Source organism: Monodelphis domestica, chromosome 2 (genome assembly GCF_027887165.1).
Source record: "Monodelphis domestica isolate mMonDom1 chromosome 2, mMonDom1.pri, whole genome shotgun sequence".
Taxonomy (NCBI): Eukaryota; Metazoa; Chordata; class Mammalia; order Didelphimorphia; family Didelphidae; genus Monodelphis; species Monodelphis domestica.
This window is the reverse complement of record NC_077228.1, coordinates 110,514,656-110,537,113: the sequence shown is the minus strand read 5'-3', so window position 1 is coordinate 110,537,113 and position 22,458 is coordinate 110,514,656. Positions and strand designations below refer to the sequence as shown.

The 22,458-nt window shown below is 36.5% G+C and overlaps 1 protein-coding gene across 4 annotated transcripts in view; it reads left to right on the top strand.

The window, feature by feature from the left end:
- The window catches only part of NUCKS1 (nuclear casein kinase and cyclin dependent kinase substrate 1), a 44,301-nt gene extending 34,198 nt beyond the window's left edge, over positions 1–10,103 (top strand). For 3 of the 4 annotated variants that reach the window (XM_056815817.1, XM_007481268.3, XM_056815818.1), the window contains exons 4-7: positions 3,942–3,997; positions 7,500–7,652; positions 7,971–8,120; positions 8,887–10,103. In XM_056815817.1, coding sequence (XP_056671795.1) covers positions 3,942–3,997; positions 7,500–7,652; positions 7,971–8,120; positions 8,887–9,086 — 559 coding nt within the window. In that variant the 3' untranslated portion in view covers positions 9,087–10,103. The remainder of the gene's footprint in view (positions 1–3,941; positions 3,998–7,499; positions 7,653–7,970; positions 8,121–8,886) is intronic. The other variant, XM_007481269.3, reaches the window with a different exon arrangement.
- Positions 10,104–22,458: the final 12,355 nt, after the last annotated feature.

Below are 22,458 nucleotides of genomic sequence, written 5' to 3'. Positions count from 1 at the left end.
ATCTCCATTTTTACAACTACTTGGAAACCATGAATAACAAAAAAGAAAAGGTTATTTTAGAAACAAAAGGCAAAGTAAAAACTGAAAGAATCCATTGGTTGTCTCCTGAAAGAAACTCAAATGAAAACTCAAGAGTATAATTAAAATCCAGAGTTCCGAAGTCAAGGAAAAAATACAGCAAACCAACCAGAACCAAAGATCCACACAGGTTTCATCAGCAATGTCTTGTGATAAAGGAGCATAGAACTTTTAGACTATAATATTACAGAAGACATAGGATCTAGATTTAAAGCCAAGAATAACTTATCTAGCAAAACTTAAGTATTAATCCTGTGGGGGATGGACCTTTACCAAAAGAGAAGACTTCCAAGCATTCCTAATGAAAGGACCAGAGCTGAGTATGAAATTTAACATACAAACTGTGTTTGTATCTAAAGAATTTAAAAAGTGAACATAATTAACAATCATAAGGGACTAATCAAGGAACTAATTATGTTGTTGTAAATTCTTATATTGAAAGATGATATATAAAGCCACTTTTAGAATTCTTTCATCAGAGGTCAGAGAGGGAATCTAATTATCTGTATTTTGATGATCTCAAAAGAATGGAAAGAATGGGCAAGAGGAACACTAAGAGGGAGAAGGACAAAGGATTGGGGAAATTATCTCATAAATGGAGTTTGCAAAGAGTTTATGCAACTTTGGGGTAGGGGAGCAAATAACACTTGAACCTCACTTATCTGAACCAGTTAAAGAGAAAACACACACACACACACACACACACACACACACACACACACACACACACACACACACACACACACACATGCGTGCGCGCATGCGCAAAATACATCTTACCTAACAAGGAAATGGGAGGGAAGACAGGTTAAGGGAAAATGGGAAGAGATATGGTAGTCAGAACAGAATGGGCTCTAAAGGGATTGGGAACGATATGGCATAAGATTTGTATTTTATAGTGTTGTTTTAGAGCTGTATGGGATTTTAGAGATCATTTAATCCAGTCCCTTCTTCCCTCATTTTACTGAATGAGAAACTGCAGCTCAGAGCTCATGTTTCCAAAGTTATACAGAAAGTGATAGAACCAAGAATAAAACCTTCATCTTTAAATTTCAAATCCAGGGTTCTTTCCATTATACCATGCTATTTTCACATATTTCTTTTGAGGGAGGAGTGAAAAAAAAATGGTTTACATTTAAAGTACTTCTCATTGTTTTGGAGATCTCTTTTTTATTTTACTGACTCATTTTAGGTTGTCTTTTGCTTCTTTATAGTGTTATACAATAGCATTTAGGTATGTTTAGTTTGTATAGCTTATTATATTCCTTAAAAAGTATTCTAAGCTATTTTTACAGATAGGGAGATGATAGACACAGTCAGGAAGAGGAAGTTATGTCTCTTTGTGTCTGCTGCCAACAAATTAAGGCAAATGTATATTTGTGAACTGCCTGGCCAGTGTTGCATTATTTATCTTACTTACAAGAACTTTCCTGCCATCCCCAAAAGTTAGATAGCCATAATGGATACAGTGACCAAAAAATCTATTTAATATGCCCCCACTGCTCCATTCACCATAAAGTCATTCTCCAGTATACATATTTTATCTTTTCTATGCCTGTATGTGAATTTTTTTCTTCTGAATTTCACAAACACAAAAATTTTATTCACAAAGAACAAAAAAATGAGAATTACATTTGAAATTGTTATTTTTATCTTGTTTTAAGTGTGTATTAAACAAACCAGGGTAGCTAGGGGACACAAGTGGACAGAGTGCTGGGCCTAGAGTCAGGAAGACTCATCTGCCCTAGTCCATTCCAGCCTTAGACCCCTACTAACTGTGTCACTTAACCCCGTTTGCCTCAGTTTCATCAGCAGTAAAATGAGCTGGAGAAGGAAATAAAGAATCGCTCTAGTATCTTTGCCAAAAAAACCCCAGATGGTGTCTCACAAAGAGTTGGATGCAACTTTTAATAAATATACCACAAATTAATAATACTAAACTGTCCTGCTTATTTATGTCTTCGGCATATCTATCTAATTTTTATGTGTGCTCTTTTCTTTTTTGGACATCACTATCATTCCATCCCACAATCTCTAACCCTTCTCCTAATTGCCCTGCCCTCTGTAAAAGAGAGGATTTGCAATACAAAGCAAAGGGCATCATCTGTCCATCAAAAGTAATATTCCAATTTGGAATGTTCCCAGGAGAAATAGTTGGGAGCCAAGCCAGCAGCTGAACTGAGGGGCTTGCTTTTGGGGGCTAGGCTGAGAGGCTTCTGAATGGACCTTACTTAGCTTCTGTCCTAAGCTGAGAGACCATGGTGACTTCTGGAGCAGGGGGAGAAGCTTTTGAACTAACTTTTGTCTAGTGAGGCTGATAGTGGTGACTGAACCTAAATAATTAATTGTACATCTGAGATTTGAGTTTGAAGAAGAAGAAGAAAATATTTGTCCTCTTATCTTTCTCTGTTTCTGATAGTGACTGATTGCCAATACCCTCCTAACTCATTGTATAGATTAGTGAGGACCCCCCCCCCCCATCTCTCTTACCTTATTCCCCATCCTGTCCTGTCTTCCCCAACAAACCTCCTTACTTGAGAAAGAGAGAAAGAGTATCTTCTCTAACCATCATAGGCACCTTGAGTTACATAGAAGGTGGCTGACTAAGAGGGGGTGGGATGTAAAGGGTGAAAATTATGGTTTTGAAATTCACAGGGGCAGGGGAAGGGAGATAAGAGGGAGTGGGTGGGAAAATAGGGTGGCATTTTGAGGGAGGAGGGTAGGAAATATCTTGATCTATTAGCCATCAGTAATAATCAATAGAAACCAGAGTATCTATTTATTACAACTATCCCCTCTAGTATCTTTTTTTTTTTTAAACCCTTACCTTCCATTTTGGAGTCAATACTGTGCATTGGCTCCAAGGCAGAAGAGTGGTAAGGACTAGGCAATGGGGGTCAAGTGACTTGCCCAGGGTCACACAGCTGGGAAGTGTCTGAGGCCAGGTTTGAACCTAGGACCTCCCGTCTCTAGGCCTGGCTCTCAATCCACTGAGCCACCCAGCAGCCCCCTAGTATCTTTTTATTACATCTCTCCAAAGCAAGTTAAGTCAAGCAATACAAATTTACACATGGTCTGAAAATGTATTTCTCATTTTTTTTCTTTTTAGTTATTTTCCTCTCAGACAAGAAGTGGAAAGTGTTCTTTATCATCATCAGTTCTTCTATAGCAGAAGTGTCAAAACTTATATTCTATAGCACTTTTGAATGCAGCTTGAACCACATTGTTTGATCGAAAAATATCTAACAAAACAAATAAAAAACTACATTAGAAGTTAATATGTGACCCATAGAGGTCATTATGTATGGTTTGATAACACTTGTTAATATTTGAGGTTGATATCATTAGTCTTTTAAAATTTTTTGTAAATTGGAAGTTTTTCCTTCACATTTTTTGTGTTCATTTGCATAAATTGTTCTTCTGGTTTGGGTCACTTAATTCTGTGTCAGTTCATAGGCTCAGAGACTGAGGACTATAAGGGACCTTAGAGGTTATCTAGTTCATCTCCTCATTTTGTACATGAAAGACTGGGTCACACAGTCATTATTTCAGGTGGGATTTAACATCAAGTGTCCCCGACTCTTTAAGTTTTAATATACTGTCTTTATACTAGGCTATCTCTGTTTCATACCAGTCTTCAGATTTCCCATCCTTTCCCTTGTTCTTATTTTCTATTATTTCAGAACAATAATATTCCATTACATTCCTATGCCATTTTTGTTTTTATCCATTCTAGTTCTGCTTCTGACAAAATATATTTCTAGACTAGAGGGATAGTCTTAAAGGTTTTGTTTAAATCAGATTCCAAAGTTTCCAGTTTTGGCTTTTCAGGGCTTATTAACATAACTTTTTTGTGCCTATAGTGAGGACTCTGAAGAAAAAGATGTGAAGACCAAGAAGGACGATTCACACTCACCAGGTATTTGTGTAGTTTGTATTTATTATTTACTAGAAATAATAGTTTTCCCATGTTTGCTTAGAAAGCCACTTTTACAAGGCCACATTTACAGAGGATTTCTTTAATACTTCCATCAGAATTTCACTTGAAGTAAACTGTTATTTAATTTGGATTCTTTACAATAGAGGTTTTTTTATGAAGGCTGCTATAGAGGATATGATGTTTGTTTGACATTAAACTAGTTGAGTACTTTTGCTTTTTAAAAGCTACTTTCACTTTTATTCTTATTCAGGTATAATGCCCATACTTCTGAATGCAAAAGAAATTGCATTGAATCTTAATTCTATTTAGTGATCTCTATCCCCTTAATATTCATCTGTGACTATTGGAAAACCATCTCTCAGCTGGACTAAAAAACAAATTTTAATTTCTTAACATTTCTTGAGTTCCCAAAGGATATAAGATGGTATTAATGATACTTATTAGCATTGTTAGTATTAATTAGATTTGTCATGGTTCTCATTTTGGTAGACAAAATTTGGTGTAACTTGTTTCTGGGAATCCTTTATTCCCCGTATCTTATTTGTCTCAGTAAGAGAATTTGAGCACTTTAAGTGATAACTTTAGAGCTAATGGCCATGACAAGGCTGACAAGTGCTCCCAAAAGAAGCCCACCAGACTCTGGGAAAACCAACCTGCAAAAGAAAGAAAATACTTCCAAATCCAAGGGAAAGGCAGCAAGTGATCATGAATAAGAGATACAAGGCTCTGCTATGGGGCTAGCAACCAGCTCTTTAGCAGGAACAGCTTTTTTTGGACGATTTTTAAATGAATGAGTTGCCACTGAAGGGATCTGGGTTGTTTTTTTGTTTTGTTTTGGGTTTTTTTTGACAGTATAGCTATATATATAGACTTCCTGATTATTGACATAAGTGAAAATTTTTAAAGCCTTCCTTAGTCCCTATTAGATAGAAATATTAAAAACCACATTCCTCATTGATTTAGCAGTTTGATATTTACAGTGTCTTAAGATTTGCTAGCAACTCAAAAGTGATTGTAACAAAATTATAAATGATATGGGTGACACTCCCAACCTACTCCTTTGTAGAAGTTGGAAAGTCCACAGGTGTTACATATATTAAACAATATACTTGAAATAACAGATAAAGGAGTTTTAGTAAACTCCTTTTACAAAACAAATAATAGCGCTAAACCAGAGAAAGAAAATTATAGACCAATCTCAGTAATGAATATGGGTGTGAAAATCCTAAACAAAAATAGTTGATAGATAATTGTGAACAATCAGGATTTTATACCAGGAAGGCATGGATGGTTTAATATTAGAAAAATATCAACATACTTGATAATATCAATAACAAAAGCAATTTTAAAAAGCCAAATAATTCTATCAATGGATACAAAAAAAGCTTTTGAAAAATTTCAACACTTATACTCATTAAAAACTTAGGAAAGTGGGGACAGCTGGGTAGCTGGGCAGCTCAGTGGATTGAGAGCTAGGCCTAGAGATGGAAGGTCCTAGGTTCAAATCTGGCCTCAGACACTTCCCAGCTGTGTGACCCTGGGCAAGTCACTTGAACCCCATTGCCTATCCCTTAGTGCTCTTCTGCCTTGGAGCCAATATACAGTATTGACTCAAAGATGGAAGGTAAGGGTTAAAAAAAAAAACTTTGGAAAGTATAGGTAAAAATGGAGTTTTTCTTAAAAAGATACAAAGCATCTACTTAAAACTATCAGTAAGTATAATTTGTAACAGGGAGAAGCTAGAAGTCTTCCCAGTAAGGAGTAAAACAAAGATACTTGTTATCACCAATATTATTTAACATAGTATTAGAAATTCTAGGAAGAGAAGAAAAAAAATTGAAGTTCTTAAGAATAGGCAAAGATTTCTAATAAAACTATTTCTGTAGATGAGATGATGGAAAATCTTAGAGATTCAGCTAAAAAGCAAGTTGAAACTATCAATTTTTGCAAAGTATCAGAATAAAAAATAAACCCACATAAATCAGCATTTTAATATATTGCTGATAAATCCCTGCAAGAAGGGATAGAAAGAGTTGCTCTATTTAAAATAGGCACAGAATAAAATAGTTGGGAGTATACCTACCAAAAACAAACTCGGGAATTACACAAACATAATTATAAAACGTTCTTTATACAAAGAAAGTCAGATCTAAATAATTGGAAGAATATTCATTTTTCATGGATGGGAAGAGCCAATATAATTGAAATGACAGTGCTATCTAATTCAATGCCATTCTAATTAAATTACAAAAATTTTATTTTATTGAGTTTTAAAAAAAACCTTCATTTGGAAGAACAAAAAAGATCAAGAATTTCAAAAGAATTTATGGGGGGAAAAATAAAGGGAAGTAGTCTTCTAGTACCAGACTTTGAATTATATTTTAAAGCAATAATTATCAAAACTATCTGGTGTTTGCTAAAAAATAGAAAATAAAAGCCTCTCTGTGTCAAAAAAAGAAAAAAGATCCCACAGCTAAAAAAACTCATCAAACTTCAAATTAATAACTTTGATGTATATTATATTTAATGATTTTAAGCACTTTATCATTTAACACCGATCATAAGAATGTACATGTTTATAATTTTATATGTTCTCTCCTTAATAACTCTGAGATACAGAAAGTACAATTCTCTCATCCCTCATCATCATTTGAGGACACTTAGACTAAGTGGTTATAACTTCTCAGAGACCCACAGAGATAGTAAACAATACAGCCAAAAGAGTTAAGAGTTAGATCTTTAAAATGCAGTTCATGTGTTCTTTTCTGCAATTTCTTTGAAGAATTCTATTGAAAAATATATTCTCACTTTTCTACTCTTCTCACAGACTTCTTTTTTCTAACCTAAACTTGCCAAATCTTTGTAATGGCCCAATCTGTTATGATTCAAAACTTTAAGGAAGACAAATAAGTTTACATTTTTTGAAGTTGGATTCCTTCTGGTTTACCCTTTTAAAAATGTATGTAACACAAGTGTCAAACACTGCAAAACTAACATGCAAACTAGATTAGAATGTAATTGGGAAATATTTAACAAAATAAATGAAAGTGTACTACAGTGTAGATAATTTGTGGTTTTCTAAATCAATACTTGGCCAGCAGGGATTCCATTTCTATTTGAGTTGGATTCCATTGGTCTACAAAATGTATACTACATAGTATTTTATCTGAAGTGATAGTACTGTTTAAACTCATTATTTTTTGGAATTTCAGGCTATTGTGGTAATACTTGGTGAGGATTATCAGAACTGAAATTGACCCTTTGATTCAATTAAACTAATTAAATAAAATTTTACATTAAAATTAGGCACCGGTGGTATTCTTGGACAAGCAAACATATTTAACTATACCCTTTTATCTAACAAGCTTTTAGCTATCTATCATTACTCCTTATTTTATTTTTATATTCCCTAATATGTTTCCTTCTTCAGCCATTGGAAAGCAAAGCATTTTGTATCATTGTTATGGTTTTGATGTTGCAGAGGATAGTGAAGATGAAAAAGAAGATCACAAAAATGTTCGCCAACAGCGTCAGGCAGCATCCAAAGCAGCTTCTAAGCAGAGAGAAATGCTCATGGAAGATGTGGGCAGTGAAGAAGAACAAGAAGAGGAAGAAGAGGCACCATTCCAGGAGAGTAAGTGGAAGTGACTTGGAAATCACTATCCTTTATAAGTTTGGATAATCTTACATATTTTCTTTCTGTCATATTAACTGATATCAACAATTTCTACTTACATTGTTTTATAAATCTCCCTGTCTTGTAGATCTTCTCTTCAAACAAGTCAGAAATGCAATCCTCATATGAGGTGCTTATTATACCCATTTTATAGATGGGTCTGGTGATAAGACTACAAATCCCATGTTCAATTCTATTAGACTGATAATTCCCTTTGTTCAATTGGAATGATATATAAATTTTAAGCCAGACATTGAAATATTTCCTTTCTCTCAGAAGATTCTGGCAGTGATGAAGACTTTCTAATGGAAGATGATGATGATAGTGATTATGGAAGCTCAAAAAAGAAAAACAAAAAGATCGTGAAGAAGTCCAAGCCTGAAAGGAAAGAAAAGAAAATGCCCAAACCCAGACTAAAGGCTACAGGTGAGCTCAGAATTAGGGAAGCTAAGATGCCCTTTTTAAAAATCATCATTCAAGATCTAGTAAAACATTCTGAAGCAGTTCTCCATTAGGGTTTGACATTGAGCTGGCTAACCTAAAGGGAATGCAAGAACTGCAAAGGATCCTAATTTCCATTCTTGAGAAGTTTAGGTAGACAAATAAATATGAATATAGGACTCTTATGACTTATAAAAATGAAACTTGACTGAATGAGGATATAGTTCAGGAAAGGATTTGTCATAAGTAATAACAACTTCAACTCTTCCAGGAATCTGAGACCATTTACCTTTATTTTGTGGTACCCACAGGATATAAACAAGAGTCAGGAATAATGATTATGCAAAACTTTAAAATACACAAGGAATCTGAGACCATTTACCTTTATTTTGTGGTACCCACAGGATATAAACAAGAGTCAGGAATAATGATTATGCAAAACTTTAAAATACACAATCATAGGATTTCATCTATACCTATTAATATTTAATTTTAATTTTGTTTGTTTTTGCTGATAAAATATCAACTCCCAAACTACTAGTGAAATTTTGAAATGTCATGAAAATATATAAACATAGTCATAAAAATTGAAATACTAACTACCTCTAAGGTTACATGGCTTCACTTTTCTCTCTAGCCTTTGAGATTTGTTATACACATATATACCCCTCTCCCCAGATAAGAGCTAGACTTGTTTTTTGTTTTTTCTTTTCCATCCCTGCCCCAATGCTTCCTCCTTTTTTTTTTCCAGTGACACCAAGTCCAGTGAAAGGAAAAGGAAAAGTGGGGCGTCCCACAGCATCAAAGGCATCAAAGGAAAAGACTCCTTCTCCCAAAGAAGAGGATGAGGAGCCAGAAAGTCCCCCAGAAAAGAAAAAATCTGCTAGCCCTCCGCCAGAAAAGTCTGGGGATGAGGGGTCTGAAGATGAGGCCCAGTCTGGGGAAGATTAAAAAGTGATGGTTTGGGGAGATTTTATTTAAAAAAAAAAAGAGGAAAAAAAAAAGAAATCCTACTTAGGGGTAGAACGTGGTTTTGGCTATGGCTTGACTCATGGGCTTTGAATGCTTTCCCTCCCCCCCCCCTCTTCATTTCCTCCCTCCCACTATTGAGAGATAACTGTATTCCCACCCCCCTCCTTTTTTTAAAAACAGGAAATTATGGTCATGTTTTTTCAATTACCTTTGTCTATTGGCTACTTTCTTCTCCCAACCTCCAGTGAAAGCCATGACAAAATATCCAATAAATTTACCCCCTAAAATTAAAAAGAAAAGAAAGGGTTACTACAGGTGAAGCAATAAGATTTGAAGCAAACCCTGTTGGATTTTTAACTTTGCTAAAAGTTATCAAGGTGAACAGGAATCCAGAAGACAATGAGGATTCCAAGTAAAAATGGTTGTTCCTTATTTACCTGAATTTTTTAAAGATCACTGTCAGCAAAGACAAAAATTTGTGTATTTTATTTTATTTTTTTTAAATCATGACTAAACTTCCATTGGCTAGGCAGAAAGGTGATAGATGTGAATGCCACCTTAAGCTTCCTATATTTCTAACCCCATTTGGGAACAACCAGGCCACATGACTTTTTGGTGTGGGTTTTTTGTTGTTGTTGTTAATTGTTTTGTTTTGTTATATTTCACTCCTGGTCATCTCAAGGAGAATAGGAACAACTAGTGATCCTTTTCTCCTGCTAAAGTCTTTTAAAGGGAGTTAAAATGATGCTCAACCTAAAAATCAGGGGAGCAGTGCATCAAAATCTAAGTGACTTTGTTTCAGATCTGAATATCCATGGTTCATGTTTTTAAAATAAATATGTATCTATTCTTTTTCTTGGAATAAATTTTACCAAGGATTAAGAGGAATTTAGATTTTAACAGCAAGATTGCTATACCACATCAAAATGGGTTTCTTCTCAAACTGACAATGTTTAGGTTTTAAGCCAATAAAGAACCAGTTAATGTGAAACTAAATCACAGAGAGTTGGGCTTTTTCCTTTAAGAAGATTCTATTATGGCATATCCATGCGCTCAGATCCCATGAGTCATGCTTCATTTGGGAACAGAATGTTTTACTATCCCACCCTCCAGTTTCTCCCCAGAAATGTGGTATGTACATTAGTGAACTTCCTGCTGCAACATGGGATACAGACCCCCCTCATGCCTATTCTAAGACATTATTTCTCTTCACCTACAATTTACTCTTCCCATCCTGCCCCTGATGGGGGTTATTATTTACAGATGCTCCTGACTTGTAGGCCCTCTATCTGGGTGTTAATTAAATAAAGTTGAAGTCTTACGGGTTCATTAGAAGCTGGCAGGGAGGACAAGGCCCAAGGACCCAACTCTGCTTTCAGGAGGCATGTTTGCAGTTAATCATCTTCCCAGCCTTCATGAAAACCCCTGCATTGCCCTGAGCTTTGTTCATTTGAGTCCTGCTGGAAATAAGGTCTAGGGATACAATATACTAGTAAATTTGAAATGAAAGGAAAAACTGGACCTCCTCCTCTTTGTGGGATTTTCTTCCCAACAACCTTGCTTGCAGTTTTGTCTTTTTCTTTTGATCTTTGTAAGAATTTTCTCTTTTTTACTCAAAACGTTATAAGTGTTCTCAGAGCAAAAGGCCTTGCTTAACAAAGCAGGTGTTTTTAGGGTTCAGTTTTTATCTGCTCATGCCTATAGTAGGATATGACCTCTTTGTGCATTTAAAAAGGACATGGAATTTCTGGTGCAAACATGTAGATGTTAATGCTTTGTGTGTTGGTTAAATTCATACCTGTGGGCTTTATGATGAGGGTGATTCATTTGCATTTGTGGGTTTCTGCAAGTTTTAGTTCCTTCATTTACACACATAGTCCCTTAAATTTTTTTACATTATTTGTGTTATTATAGTAGAAACTATATCAGTGTTTCCATTGCAAACCTCTATTTTTAGGGGTTTATAACTTGGCTTCACAACTTTTTTCTGGACTTCAATCTAGAAGTAGCTAATTCCCTCTCCCCTAAACATATGTACATGTGCTCCCTCTTCCACTAATGAAGTGAAGATTGAAGTTCTGTATTCTCAGTATTTGTGATTTTTCTTAAATTTTATTCCTTTAAGCTGAGGGTACTGGGGATGGGGGTGGAGAATTTCCTAAATCAGAGTTTTTTTCAAAACAATTTGTGTTGTAACCTGTTTGGTTTTCTTAATATATTTTCCATAAACATCTCTGGTCATAGTATTGCTATCTTCCACTTATACATCAAGAGTTATTCTTTTCTATTCAGTTACTTGTGTGCATTCAGGTTGGGGTTTTCCGTCGGGGATCCTTTTATAAAACAGTTAACTCAGACTGGAAAAGCTAAAAATGTTCTTCATGTACATTTCTGATAGACTGGAAAAAAAATTCCTCTTCCCTGACAGGGAGTAGATAAGCTTTAAAAATCATGTTTTCATCATTGAAATGTTTGAGGTATCGTCTTAATTTTATCTGACTTGAGTCATTCCCTTAAATTCTCCACCCATTTAATGGAATAGTTATGATTCAAACTGGAAACCTAGGTGCTTAGTGTTGAGGTGTACTTGATACTGTGACCTTGGCTTAAGGAAGTATGTATAGTTGACCACCATAGTCATTAGTATTCGATATATCGGTTGGCTCTGTGTCCATGGTTATAGAGTAGATATGTATGGTCCACTATCTTTTTAACTTACAGCACTTGAAAGTCAGATAGTTATTTAAACACAAAGGTGCTGGTATATAGTATCCCCTGAACACTGTTTCCCGAAACAAGTCAAGCTTCTGTGTTTTTCAGTTGCCCATACTGACACTATTTTCTGGCTCTCTAGAATCTTTTGTATCTAGAATCTTGGACCACTGGCTCTCCTTGACATGCTGGAAATGTACTCTGATGTTTTACCCAGTTAAATTGTGAAATTAACCTGTAATGTGTGTTGGAGATGTAGAGTTGGATCTAAGAAGTAGATTGAATAGGAGAAATAGTGTATATTTTACTTTACTTTCTAAAACATACCCTATCTATACCTTTTCCCGACACTTTAATTCCAAGAAGGAAAGTTGTGGATGTTATCCCATTTAGGGAAGATGTAAGATTGTTTGTTTGTAAGGGCTGTTTTAATCTCAAGGAGTAAGTTTGTATTGATTTCCATGAAGAAGCTTTGATAGCCAATAATTTTTTCGCTTATATAGTTGCTGCTGCCAAGCTCAACCCTCAAATGAGCAGCTTTATTCTTGTGAATAGTTAGGTTTCCTTTGGGTTTCTTTTATTGAAGTTTGCATGTAAATATTCAATACAAAGTTGGATTTTTAGCTTCTAAGCCAGATAAAAGGCTTTGATCCTGCTATAGACCCAAACAACTATGGCTGGATGTGACACTTCAAGATTTTTTTTAATGGCTTTTCTTGATTTTATTAAGAAACATCAAAGTAACAAATAAATTTTAGAATACTCTGGGTTTTCTTTTCTTTTTTTTTTTTAAAGGAAACACGCTTCGGCTTAGTCAGGTTTTGGGGTGTTTGGAGGGCCAGAACAGAATTTAGCATGGGGGAACTTTGGGGAAAGCTTTTTAAAGTGAACATGACTTGAGCAGACTAGCTCAAGTTAGAGGTGTGGGAGAGAAAAATGGATTCTTTTTACTGGTTATGTCTGTTGTAATGAGGAGTGAATGTAAGGTTGAATTATTCTTTTTGAGCATGCTCAGTGGCTGCATTTAAAAAACAACTATCAATTTATGTTTTAGGAAAAGATGAGAAACCTAGGTTCTGTTCTTTGTGTTAGATTTCAATATTTGTTACATACATATATGCCAACACACACACACACACACACACACACACATAAAATGCAATGAGCAACATATAGTCATTCCCAAAGGGACAGAGGACGATACTACAACTTGTGAGTTGCTTCAGAATTAGAGAAAATGAATTCATTTTGTCATTCTACTTGTGGAAGGTGAAACTTTTTCAATGTTTTAAATTTAATGTATTAAAGAAAATTGGGTTTGAGACTTTTTTTGAGGATAATTTAATAGAACAGTTTACCAGATTGAGTCCTGGAAGAAGAAAATAAATATTTTCAGATTCTGCAGAGAAAACCCATTTCTCTTTCCTTTTGTTGGAGGGAAGGTAGATGCCTTAGAATGGACTTTCTATGACCAAAATTCTTTCAGAATCCTAAACCCACAAATTAAAAAGTTGGTCCCCCCCCCCCCCAAAAAAAAAAAAAACAACTAGTTACAAAGTTCACTGTGGTGCTGACTTTGTATATCCAACCACTATTGGAGAGAAAGCCTCTAATGCAGCCCACCACAATGCCAGTGCAATGACCTAAATGGTAACATCTTTCTGAGCATGCTCTGTGTGACTGGTATAAAACTACCATTGTGCATATGCTTTGTATATCGGGGAGGGGAGGGTTTTCTAGATTTGGGTGGGAAAGGGTTGGGGGTGGGAACAGGAATATGGGCTTTTGGTTCCTTTTTTCCTTCTTTTGGTGGGGTGGGGGGGAAATACTCAGCTTATGCCACAAATAACATGTATAGAATCCCTAGAAGTATTTTGTGTGAGCGTGTGAGTGTGTTTGATGTGTCTGACAATTGAAATCCTCTGTCTTCTGGAAATTTGTGAATTTTACTTTTTTCCCTCTGCAAAATCAATTGTTTTTTAAAAATGTAAATAAGAGCACTACTTTGTTTACCATAAGCATGTCTTCACAACAAAACCCTACTTATCCTGTTCCAAAAAATTTTTTTTTATTTCACTATAGCAGTAACCCTTGAATGGCACCCAGGCTAGTCAAACATAGCTCAATGATTTGCAGGTAATATTTGTCTTGAATGTCATCTTATTTAGAGCTTTCACATAACTAGCCCTACGGACACCCCCAAAAACCATTTCTCGATGATTCAGTTCCTTATTGTTTTTCCGTCTTGTGAAGAGGAAGGGATAGAAGAGGTCTTCTATCTGTGGGTCCAAACTATAACATCCCTTCCTACATTCAGCAACATTGCTGGACATGTCAAATGCTGGAGGGTTGGACATTCTTGCAATACTTTTGGCAATGCTGACACCAGCATGGTACTAAGGAAGTTAAAAGTTTGAATGTAAACTGCTTTATTTAAAAAGATTTAAAATTTTAAATAAAACGGGGTTAAAGTGAACATGATTTTGTTGACCATGTTCGTGAATTATAGATACAACATGCATTGGTAGAATTTTGTGATGGTCTTCTGTGATACTTAATTTTACATATTCCAATCTCTGTATGTACCTGCATAGGAAAAAAAAAAAACAAACCAACAACTCTGCTTTGCTTTTATTGAAGGGGTTTCCAGGACCGTGTACCTGCTCCTGAGCTCTGTTTTTAAGTATATGTATCCTTTGCTTGTATTTTGTATTAAAAAAAGAACAAAAAACAAAAAAGACAAAAACAAAAAAAGAACCCTTAATTGTTGAGCATGTTGGCATTGTTGCTCCCCTTTTTTTCTCTTTTTGGAATATATGAAGCAAGTTATTCTTTTCTGTATCTTTTTTTTTCCTTTTGTAAACTTTTTTTTTGTTTTGTTTAAAAATGGCTTTATAAAAGGGCTTTTATAACCCAGATAAGCGCCTCTGTGTACTTCTTCTCATGTACTCAGGTAGTATGTAGTGACTTGCTTTTTATATAGTTCAACAGGTAACCTTGGCTTTTCAAAATATATTTCTAGTATACAGTTCTTTGGCTATAGTTCTAGTATACAGGCTTTGGAAAACAACTAGGTTTCCTAAATAATCTTTTATAAACATTTACAGTGACCACCTCTTATTATCATTGGCAGCTAGAGAGTCATACCTTATCTCTCAATGAGGAATTTATGCCTTTTAATAATGGATTGAACAGATTGTTATTTTACTTTTCTACAGTTAATTTAGAAGGATTTGACGGCATTAAGATCTCTAAGCCAGTGAGTAGGATTAACTTAAAAAAAAAAAAAGTATAGCCACTGGAACTGTGTTCAAATTCCAGCTTTGTCCCTGAGTAAGCAAATGACCTTCACCTTCCTAATCTCAATTTTGTCCTCTAAAAACAGAAAGAACATGACCATAATTGGTTCTGTAGAATTATTAACTTGTTTAATGTCTAATTTAGATTTGGTCTATTTTAATTCATTTTTCTTGCCCTATCATTATTATTGCTACAAATACTAGTGATGGGAACACAACTTAGGTTTGTCATTTGTAAATTTAGTGCCTTTTTCTGTGATGTCCCTCAAGGTTAGCCAACTTATTTATTTATGAATGGGATTATGTGGTCTTGAGTCAAAGTTAACATTGGACTTGGGAAACAGGAGCTGCAACTATATAAAAATCTTTTTGTCTGGCTATAAACAATTAGCTTACACACATTTTCCAATCGTCTGTGATGCATATATGGGAGCAGAGCTACTATGAGTTTTATAGCACATGAAGTAGAGAAACAGTTGCAAATTTCCTGAATCCAGATTTGGCAAAGAGTACCTTTGGACTGGCTTTTAAAGTTGAAAGTTACTATTTGGCAAAGTGACTTGAGATTTGAATAGAAACCATTCTATAACTCGCTCTAACTAAAGCCAAATCTTAGTTTTTTCAGAGTTTGATAAATGGGAATCATGCCAACTACTTGATTTTTCTCCTTTCTGCTCAAGTCTTTATGGTCATTTTGCTCTTTGGAATTATAATCAGCATTTAAGGGAAAGGAAGCTTTAGAAAGGCTGTCACTTGGCAGCAGGATTAGACTTGCTCAGAGGTCAGAACTAAAGGTTTTTAGCCTATGAAGAAAAACAAAAACAAAATGTAGAAGATCCTTACTATAGAAACTGAATACCTAGGAGAAAGGATATAGAGGGAATTCCTGGTTGTTTTGGCCCATCTTTTGTGTTCCTTTCTTAATTTTGATTCTTGATGAGATTTAGAATTCTTTTGCATTGCCTGGATCTCAGATCCTCAAGGAACACACGTGTTTAATTATTCAAATTATGTTACTGTCCTATTCATTCAAAGTTATATTTTTTGAAGATCTACTTTTACTGAATGTTAGTCATAGAAGCAATGCCCAAGGTCACCTTCACCTAGTGTAAGAATTATCTTCAACCAGCAGAGGGAGATATTGCTCTTCACTTGATTGATTTGATCAGGTTAGCCTGAAGTAATAATTTTCCCATTGCATTATCAAATACTTCTGTTACAGGATGTTGCCATTTGTGGCTTTTCTCAGCTCCATGGTTAAATACAACTATGCAGCATCCTATAACATTCTGCACCAGTATTTGAAAGGATTTTGCACTCAGGATGTGACCACCTGATCCAAAATACATAATTTCTCACATATCCCTTTCTTCACACCCAAGGGTTACTCAAGTACAGTTGGGGCAAGGAAGCCAAGTACAAGCTAAGCTTTCAAGTAGTAATAGCTATGAACTTGTGGCCCTGTTTTGAAACAGGTGTTGTCTTTTGAAATTGCCCTCAAACTTGAGTTGTTGCACAAACGGCACAAATATATGGTCAGCCTATTGGCAATACTAAAGATCATTTCAGAATTGTTTAGTGGTCTTAAGTCAATTTGTCTTGATGGCATTTCCTGTGTCTTTCAGTTATTTTAATAGAACATGAAGCTAAGAAAATTGAAAAGCATGAATCTGGGGTATTTATCATGCCCAACTTTGGCCCAAGTAATCAGTGGCACCAATTAGTATTGTTTTGGGGTGTTCCCTCTCAATGTAATAATAACATTAAGGGTAAATCAGGTATTTGGAATCATACTATCATGCAGACAGTGAGCTGGGTACAAATGGAATTTTCATTCTACTAAAGCAAATAATTATAAATGCAATTACAAAAGTCTTATCTTTGTTTATCTTAAAAGACCCTACTATGGTTAATTATAAACTAGTACCACCTAGAGATGATGATGATATGATAATGATTTTTGGAAATTGAATATTGAGTAGACAGTAAATGAACTTTATAAAGCTTGAGTGATTGACCACCCTTACATTGCTTGGATGAAATGTAGCCTCTAGAAATCATTTTAACTTTGGAGTAGACAATATACCCTAGTTTCAGGGATGGAGGTCAGCAGCCTGGCAGCAATTTTAAGAGTGCCTATAGTTTTTTGAAGCTTATTAGTCTTTTTGAGAGGCTTATTAGTCTTTTTTTTTTTTAACTCTTACCATATGTCTTAGGGTAGATATTTCTCAAACAGTAAGGGCTGTGCAATTGGGGTTAATTGATTTGCATAGGGTCACACAGCTAGGAAGTATCTAAAGCTAGATTGGAACCAGGAACTCCCAATCTCCAAGCCTGGTACTCTATTCATTGAGCCACCTAGCTGACTGAGCCTGAAAATCTTAAGTTAACTTGATAGTTTACATAAAAAGACATCCTAGGCAATTTGGTTACTATAATCACTTAGGTCATGTGGCAAAGCATGTGTTCATTGCTTTTCATCTGAAAAAAATAGTATTATTCTTTGGAAAAATACCAGGTAGAGACATACATTAGGACTTGTAAATTTGTTGCTAATTGGATCTCAATACAACACATTAAGTGCCTACTATGTCAGGTATTCTACTGTCCTTTAATAGCATACACATCCACCAATAATTCTTTTTCAAGAACTAAGTATCTCTTATTCAAAGGCAACTTCACCTCTTAAGACAGTGCTGTAGTATGGATCTATTAAACATCTTTAGTTTTGAAAGACTCAGTTTCCATTCCATGATTACATCTTGTAACTAGAATCAGAGCCAGTAGTGACCTAGCTTCATATCTAATGCATATCTTGGCTCAGCTGCCGACACCCTCCCACTTTTGCTTTTTGTCTTTTCAGCCCTGCCTTTGACCTACTTCGCCACTATCCCTGTCTCTTTCTCTCTTCCTTCTTTGTCTCTATCTCTTATTGAATGGAATGGATAAAATCAATTGGTTTCCATGGGGTTGGCATTTTTTTAAAAGAAAATATATTGTCTAATAAACCAGCTAGCCAAAGGTATGGATAAGAAGCCTCCAGCCCTAGAGTGAGACTGGAGAGTTGAGTTCCAGATAATTCAGAGCCTTTGTTGTAGGGAGTTTGTGGTGTGGCCCTTTGTAAACAATATTCCATTGCAGGGAGTGGTGGATGCTGTAACTGAGAGACAATAGTGTATCAGTTATCCAGGATGGGTTATTCTTCAGATAGTTAATGTTTTCTGTTTCCTGCCCTTTTTTCCGCATATGCCCAAGGTAAGCAGTGGGGGCTTAGGACCTTGTCTTGTCAGACCCTGCCTCAAACGTTTACATCAGTAAACATGGAGTGCCCATAAAGGGAAGAATGCTAAAGAAGGTGGTAATCCCTACAGTTGGAGAGTGTAGTGCATTTGAGAACACCGCATTCATGCACCTCACAAATACAAAGAAAGGAAAATCCATCAATTCACTTAAGGTCATCAAGTTTAGCCGAATGAGAATTTCCAAAGCTTCTCTTGAAAGTATGTTCACCTCTGTTGATCACTACTATTCATATTGATTTCTCAATAAAAAATTCTCCAGATATGAGGAAAAAGGAACTAGGGTTAATAGAAATAGAAGCTGGAAACCTTGCCCATTTGTGTATTTTTTAAAAAGGAGTTGGTTCCATGTATGATTTTTTTTTTTAATAACCCATACCTTCTGTCCAAGAATCAATTCTAAGAAGAGTGGCAAGGGCTAGGTAAATGGGGTTAAATGACTTGCCCAGGGTCATAGTTAGGAAATGTCTGAGGTCAGATTTAAACCCAGGTCCTCCCATCTCCAGTCCTAGTGCTCTGTCCACTGTGCTACCCATAGTTATTTTTTTAAATAACTTTTTACCACATGATGTTCTGAGAAATCAACCTAGTAGTAGGAGAAGACAAGGTCAGGAGATTGGACCCAAGCAATCAGACTCCATCCATGGATTGCTGTGTGGCCCTAGGTAACTTACAAGCCTTTCTGCCCCTTAACCCCTTTTGTATAATGGGGATAGTAAGAACAAGCCAGCTCCACCCTCCCTCAAAGGGACATTGTGAGAGTGAGGTAATGTCTATAATGTGCTTTGAGCTCCTCAGGAATAGTCCCTTTGAATTATGAGTTTGTAAAATGAACAGTGACAGCTCCTAAGATGAATGAGACTAATGATGTTCCTGTTGGCAGGTTCTGCATTGGGCCAGTACCTCATTCCTGGAGCACTTTGGCCCTTTTCTCACTGAGTCACAAATAAGTTTATTCATTAGCAGAAACATTGCTGCAGTGAGGTAAAATTTAACCAGTTCACATTTTGAGAGGGGCAGGAACATAATTTATTTGTAAGTCACCCATACTATGTTCAAGTTGTTTTCTCCAGCATAAATTGTCGAGCCTGGTTAAAAGTGTGAAACGCGATGGTTGAGTGCACTTTGGGGCAGAAAAAAAAGACAACTGTTGCAGTCTCACAACCAGCATTCCTTAACCTTGGGTACACATTTCAGGCCGATGGTTAAGGGACGGGGACCAGGTAGAGGATTGTGGACCATCACCATACCTGAGGGCCAGGGAAGAGGGGAAGCAAGGAAGCTGGGAGGCAACGCTTTCGGAGTGGATGTCAATAACATCACCTTTGTGTATCATGAAGGAGGGCTTATTTTCACCACTGGAACTTTTTGAGATTGATTCTATGAAGATAATATATCTCATAAAGCTGACCTGCTCATTAATGCAGTTGTCAAGGTCCAGATCATTTGGCTTGATTTAGACCCACTCACATCCTTGTTATTTCAGAGCTCGGGTTCATATACTGGGACCTCTTATAAGCCAAAACTGCCACTTAAGATCTATTTGGTTCTTTGGTAACAAAATCTTGGACTGGAAGTCCAGCATGACCCCATGTGACACTGAATTCTGTTCTATAGTAAGTGCCATTTATAGGAATATTACAGTGTATTGTCATCAATCTCTCTTTCTTACAAACAGCAAGTTAACCCAAAAGTTGGGAAGAAGATGGATTCATCTAATTTCTCCAGACAGGATGAAGTTTGAGCCTTTAAGAAATATTAAAGTGCCAAGTTTGATTTATGTAGGAATTGTGTAATGGTCAGAATGTGCAAATACTCTTTAAGTTGATCAAGAGCCTGCTAATCTTCTTTCTGTCAGATTTTAATAACATTTTTGTTCTCAGACAGATAAGATAATAGTTCTCAGAAGCGAAAAGTTTCTGTTGTCGTGTTATCTTGCTCATGGAGATAGAACTGGCCACTTGACCTTGGTGAAGTTTTCACATTATCAACCCAATTACCACCACAGGGTTCTGTTAATGTTGTACACGACAAACCCTGCCCCTCATCAAGAGTTTTGGATAGATGTCAGTTTAGGGTCGTGAGAACTGTCTGTGTTCCTTAAGAACAGTATTACCACAACTAACTTTAGAGTCAGCCTAGCCATATTTCCCGAGAGCCTTCATTTCAGAATGTCTTGGTGCAGAGAGCAAATTAACTCAAATGGGCTCAAACTAAATGAAACTCACCAAATAGGCTAAGAACCCTGAAGTCTTAAGCCTCTGACCCCTATTAAACTACCTCCTCAAAAGCTCTGTTAGCTTCCTGCTCCCATAAAGACTTTTCTTAAAAGTGCGTTTCCGTTGCCCAGGTCTCAAATTTAGCTTTCTTATCACCATTTTCTAATTGGTGTGATGGGAGGGAATAGGGAGCCTGGTAAGGGAACTGCATCCCATTTGTGTATGAGGGAACAGGCATGGAGGTGCTGTAACCTGAAACCCTTCTGCCCCGCACAGGAGGGCAAGCTAAACGATGCCAAAGGATCCGCTTGTTCAGATCCTCTCCACCTTGTCTGTCCCTTTATAGGACACCACCAGTTGGCTAAGGGTGGTGTTACTGATAGCAGGCAGTTCTCACACACCACCCTCAAGCTTTTCAAGCAATGTTGGCCATTCCCTTCCCCTTGGTCCCTATCTGTCCCTATCCCTAATTGTAGGAAATCATTTTTCTCAGTGCCTAGATGTTTCTTCTACCTAGAGCAGCCTCTGTAGGGAAGGAGTGAAATGGTCCCTCCCATCATCACCTTCCCTAAAATGACTTGCTTTTCTCTTGAAATATGGACTGTTGTTTGTTTACTTTCAAGAATCAGGGCCTTGTACTCAGGAGTGGTTTCATTCCAGGTCAAAGGCTTATAATTGATAAACTTTTAAAAAATATCATTGCATTGCTTTATAATCCTATGTATTTTATCATATAATTCAAAACAATTCTGAGAAAAACTCACAGATTTCACTACACTGCCAAAGGTGTCCATAACCTCCCTCCCCCCCCAAAAAAGATTTAAAACCCACCTTCTAGCTCAATTTTTGTACGAGGGTGGGGTGAAAAGAATTTACATAACTCAAACCCACAGATCCGAATCCTTTGGACACCCCTACCCTCAAACAGGCACATATACATTTTGGCTATTATCACCTCTTTCACCAAGGCTGTTTCTAGCAAGGGATAATATGGACTGGATGAGTCGGCTCCTCAGCCTTTAATTGAGATGTTGCCCAGCAGTAAAGGAAGCAGGAGATAGGCAGAGAGGCAAAGGGTCCTGGCTAATCCACACCCTTGGTAATCATCTTGTAAAGGCTGAGAAACTGATTGAATGTCAGCAGACGCTGAGAAACCCTGGCTTGAGCCTAATGGACCATAATGCCTTTCATTGCTGGTGTAGAGAGAAAATGACCTTGTTCAGAAGGTGCTTCTATTCTTCTGGGGGTGGGATGATTAAGCAATCCCCAGGTAAATAAAAGGAAGGGAGGGATGGGAATTGGACCTCATAAAGACTTGTCTGGGCTCCTCTGTCTCCTTGCCTGCCTTGCCTCAGGCTCTAGTTTATTTATTCTTGTCCTATGTTGTACTGGCAAATAGAATACTTTTGTGGGTACTTACTATCCATGGACAGCTAGGTTATGAGGGCCCCTCTGGAATATTTTTGCATAGGGGTTCTTGACCTTTTTATGTCATGGACCCCTTAAGGAATCTAGTAAAAACTACAGAGGCTTCAAAATAGTTTTTAAATAAATGAAATATATAGAATTACAAAGGTAAGAAATTCTATTGAAATGTCATCAAAATTAAAAAAAAAAATAAAGTTCCTAGACCCCAGGTTAAGAATCTTTGCTTCAGCATCTCCATGCTCAGGGCCTTGAAGGGAGTGGGTGAAATCTGAGAAAGCCCATCAGCTGTCACTCGAGAATCTCCCACTGTGGGCTTCTTGCCCTTCTGCCCCTTCCTGAGAAAGGTATACTTTGTGTAAAGCCTCAGGGCCTATTGAGATGTCCCTAATGAATG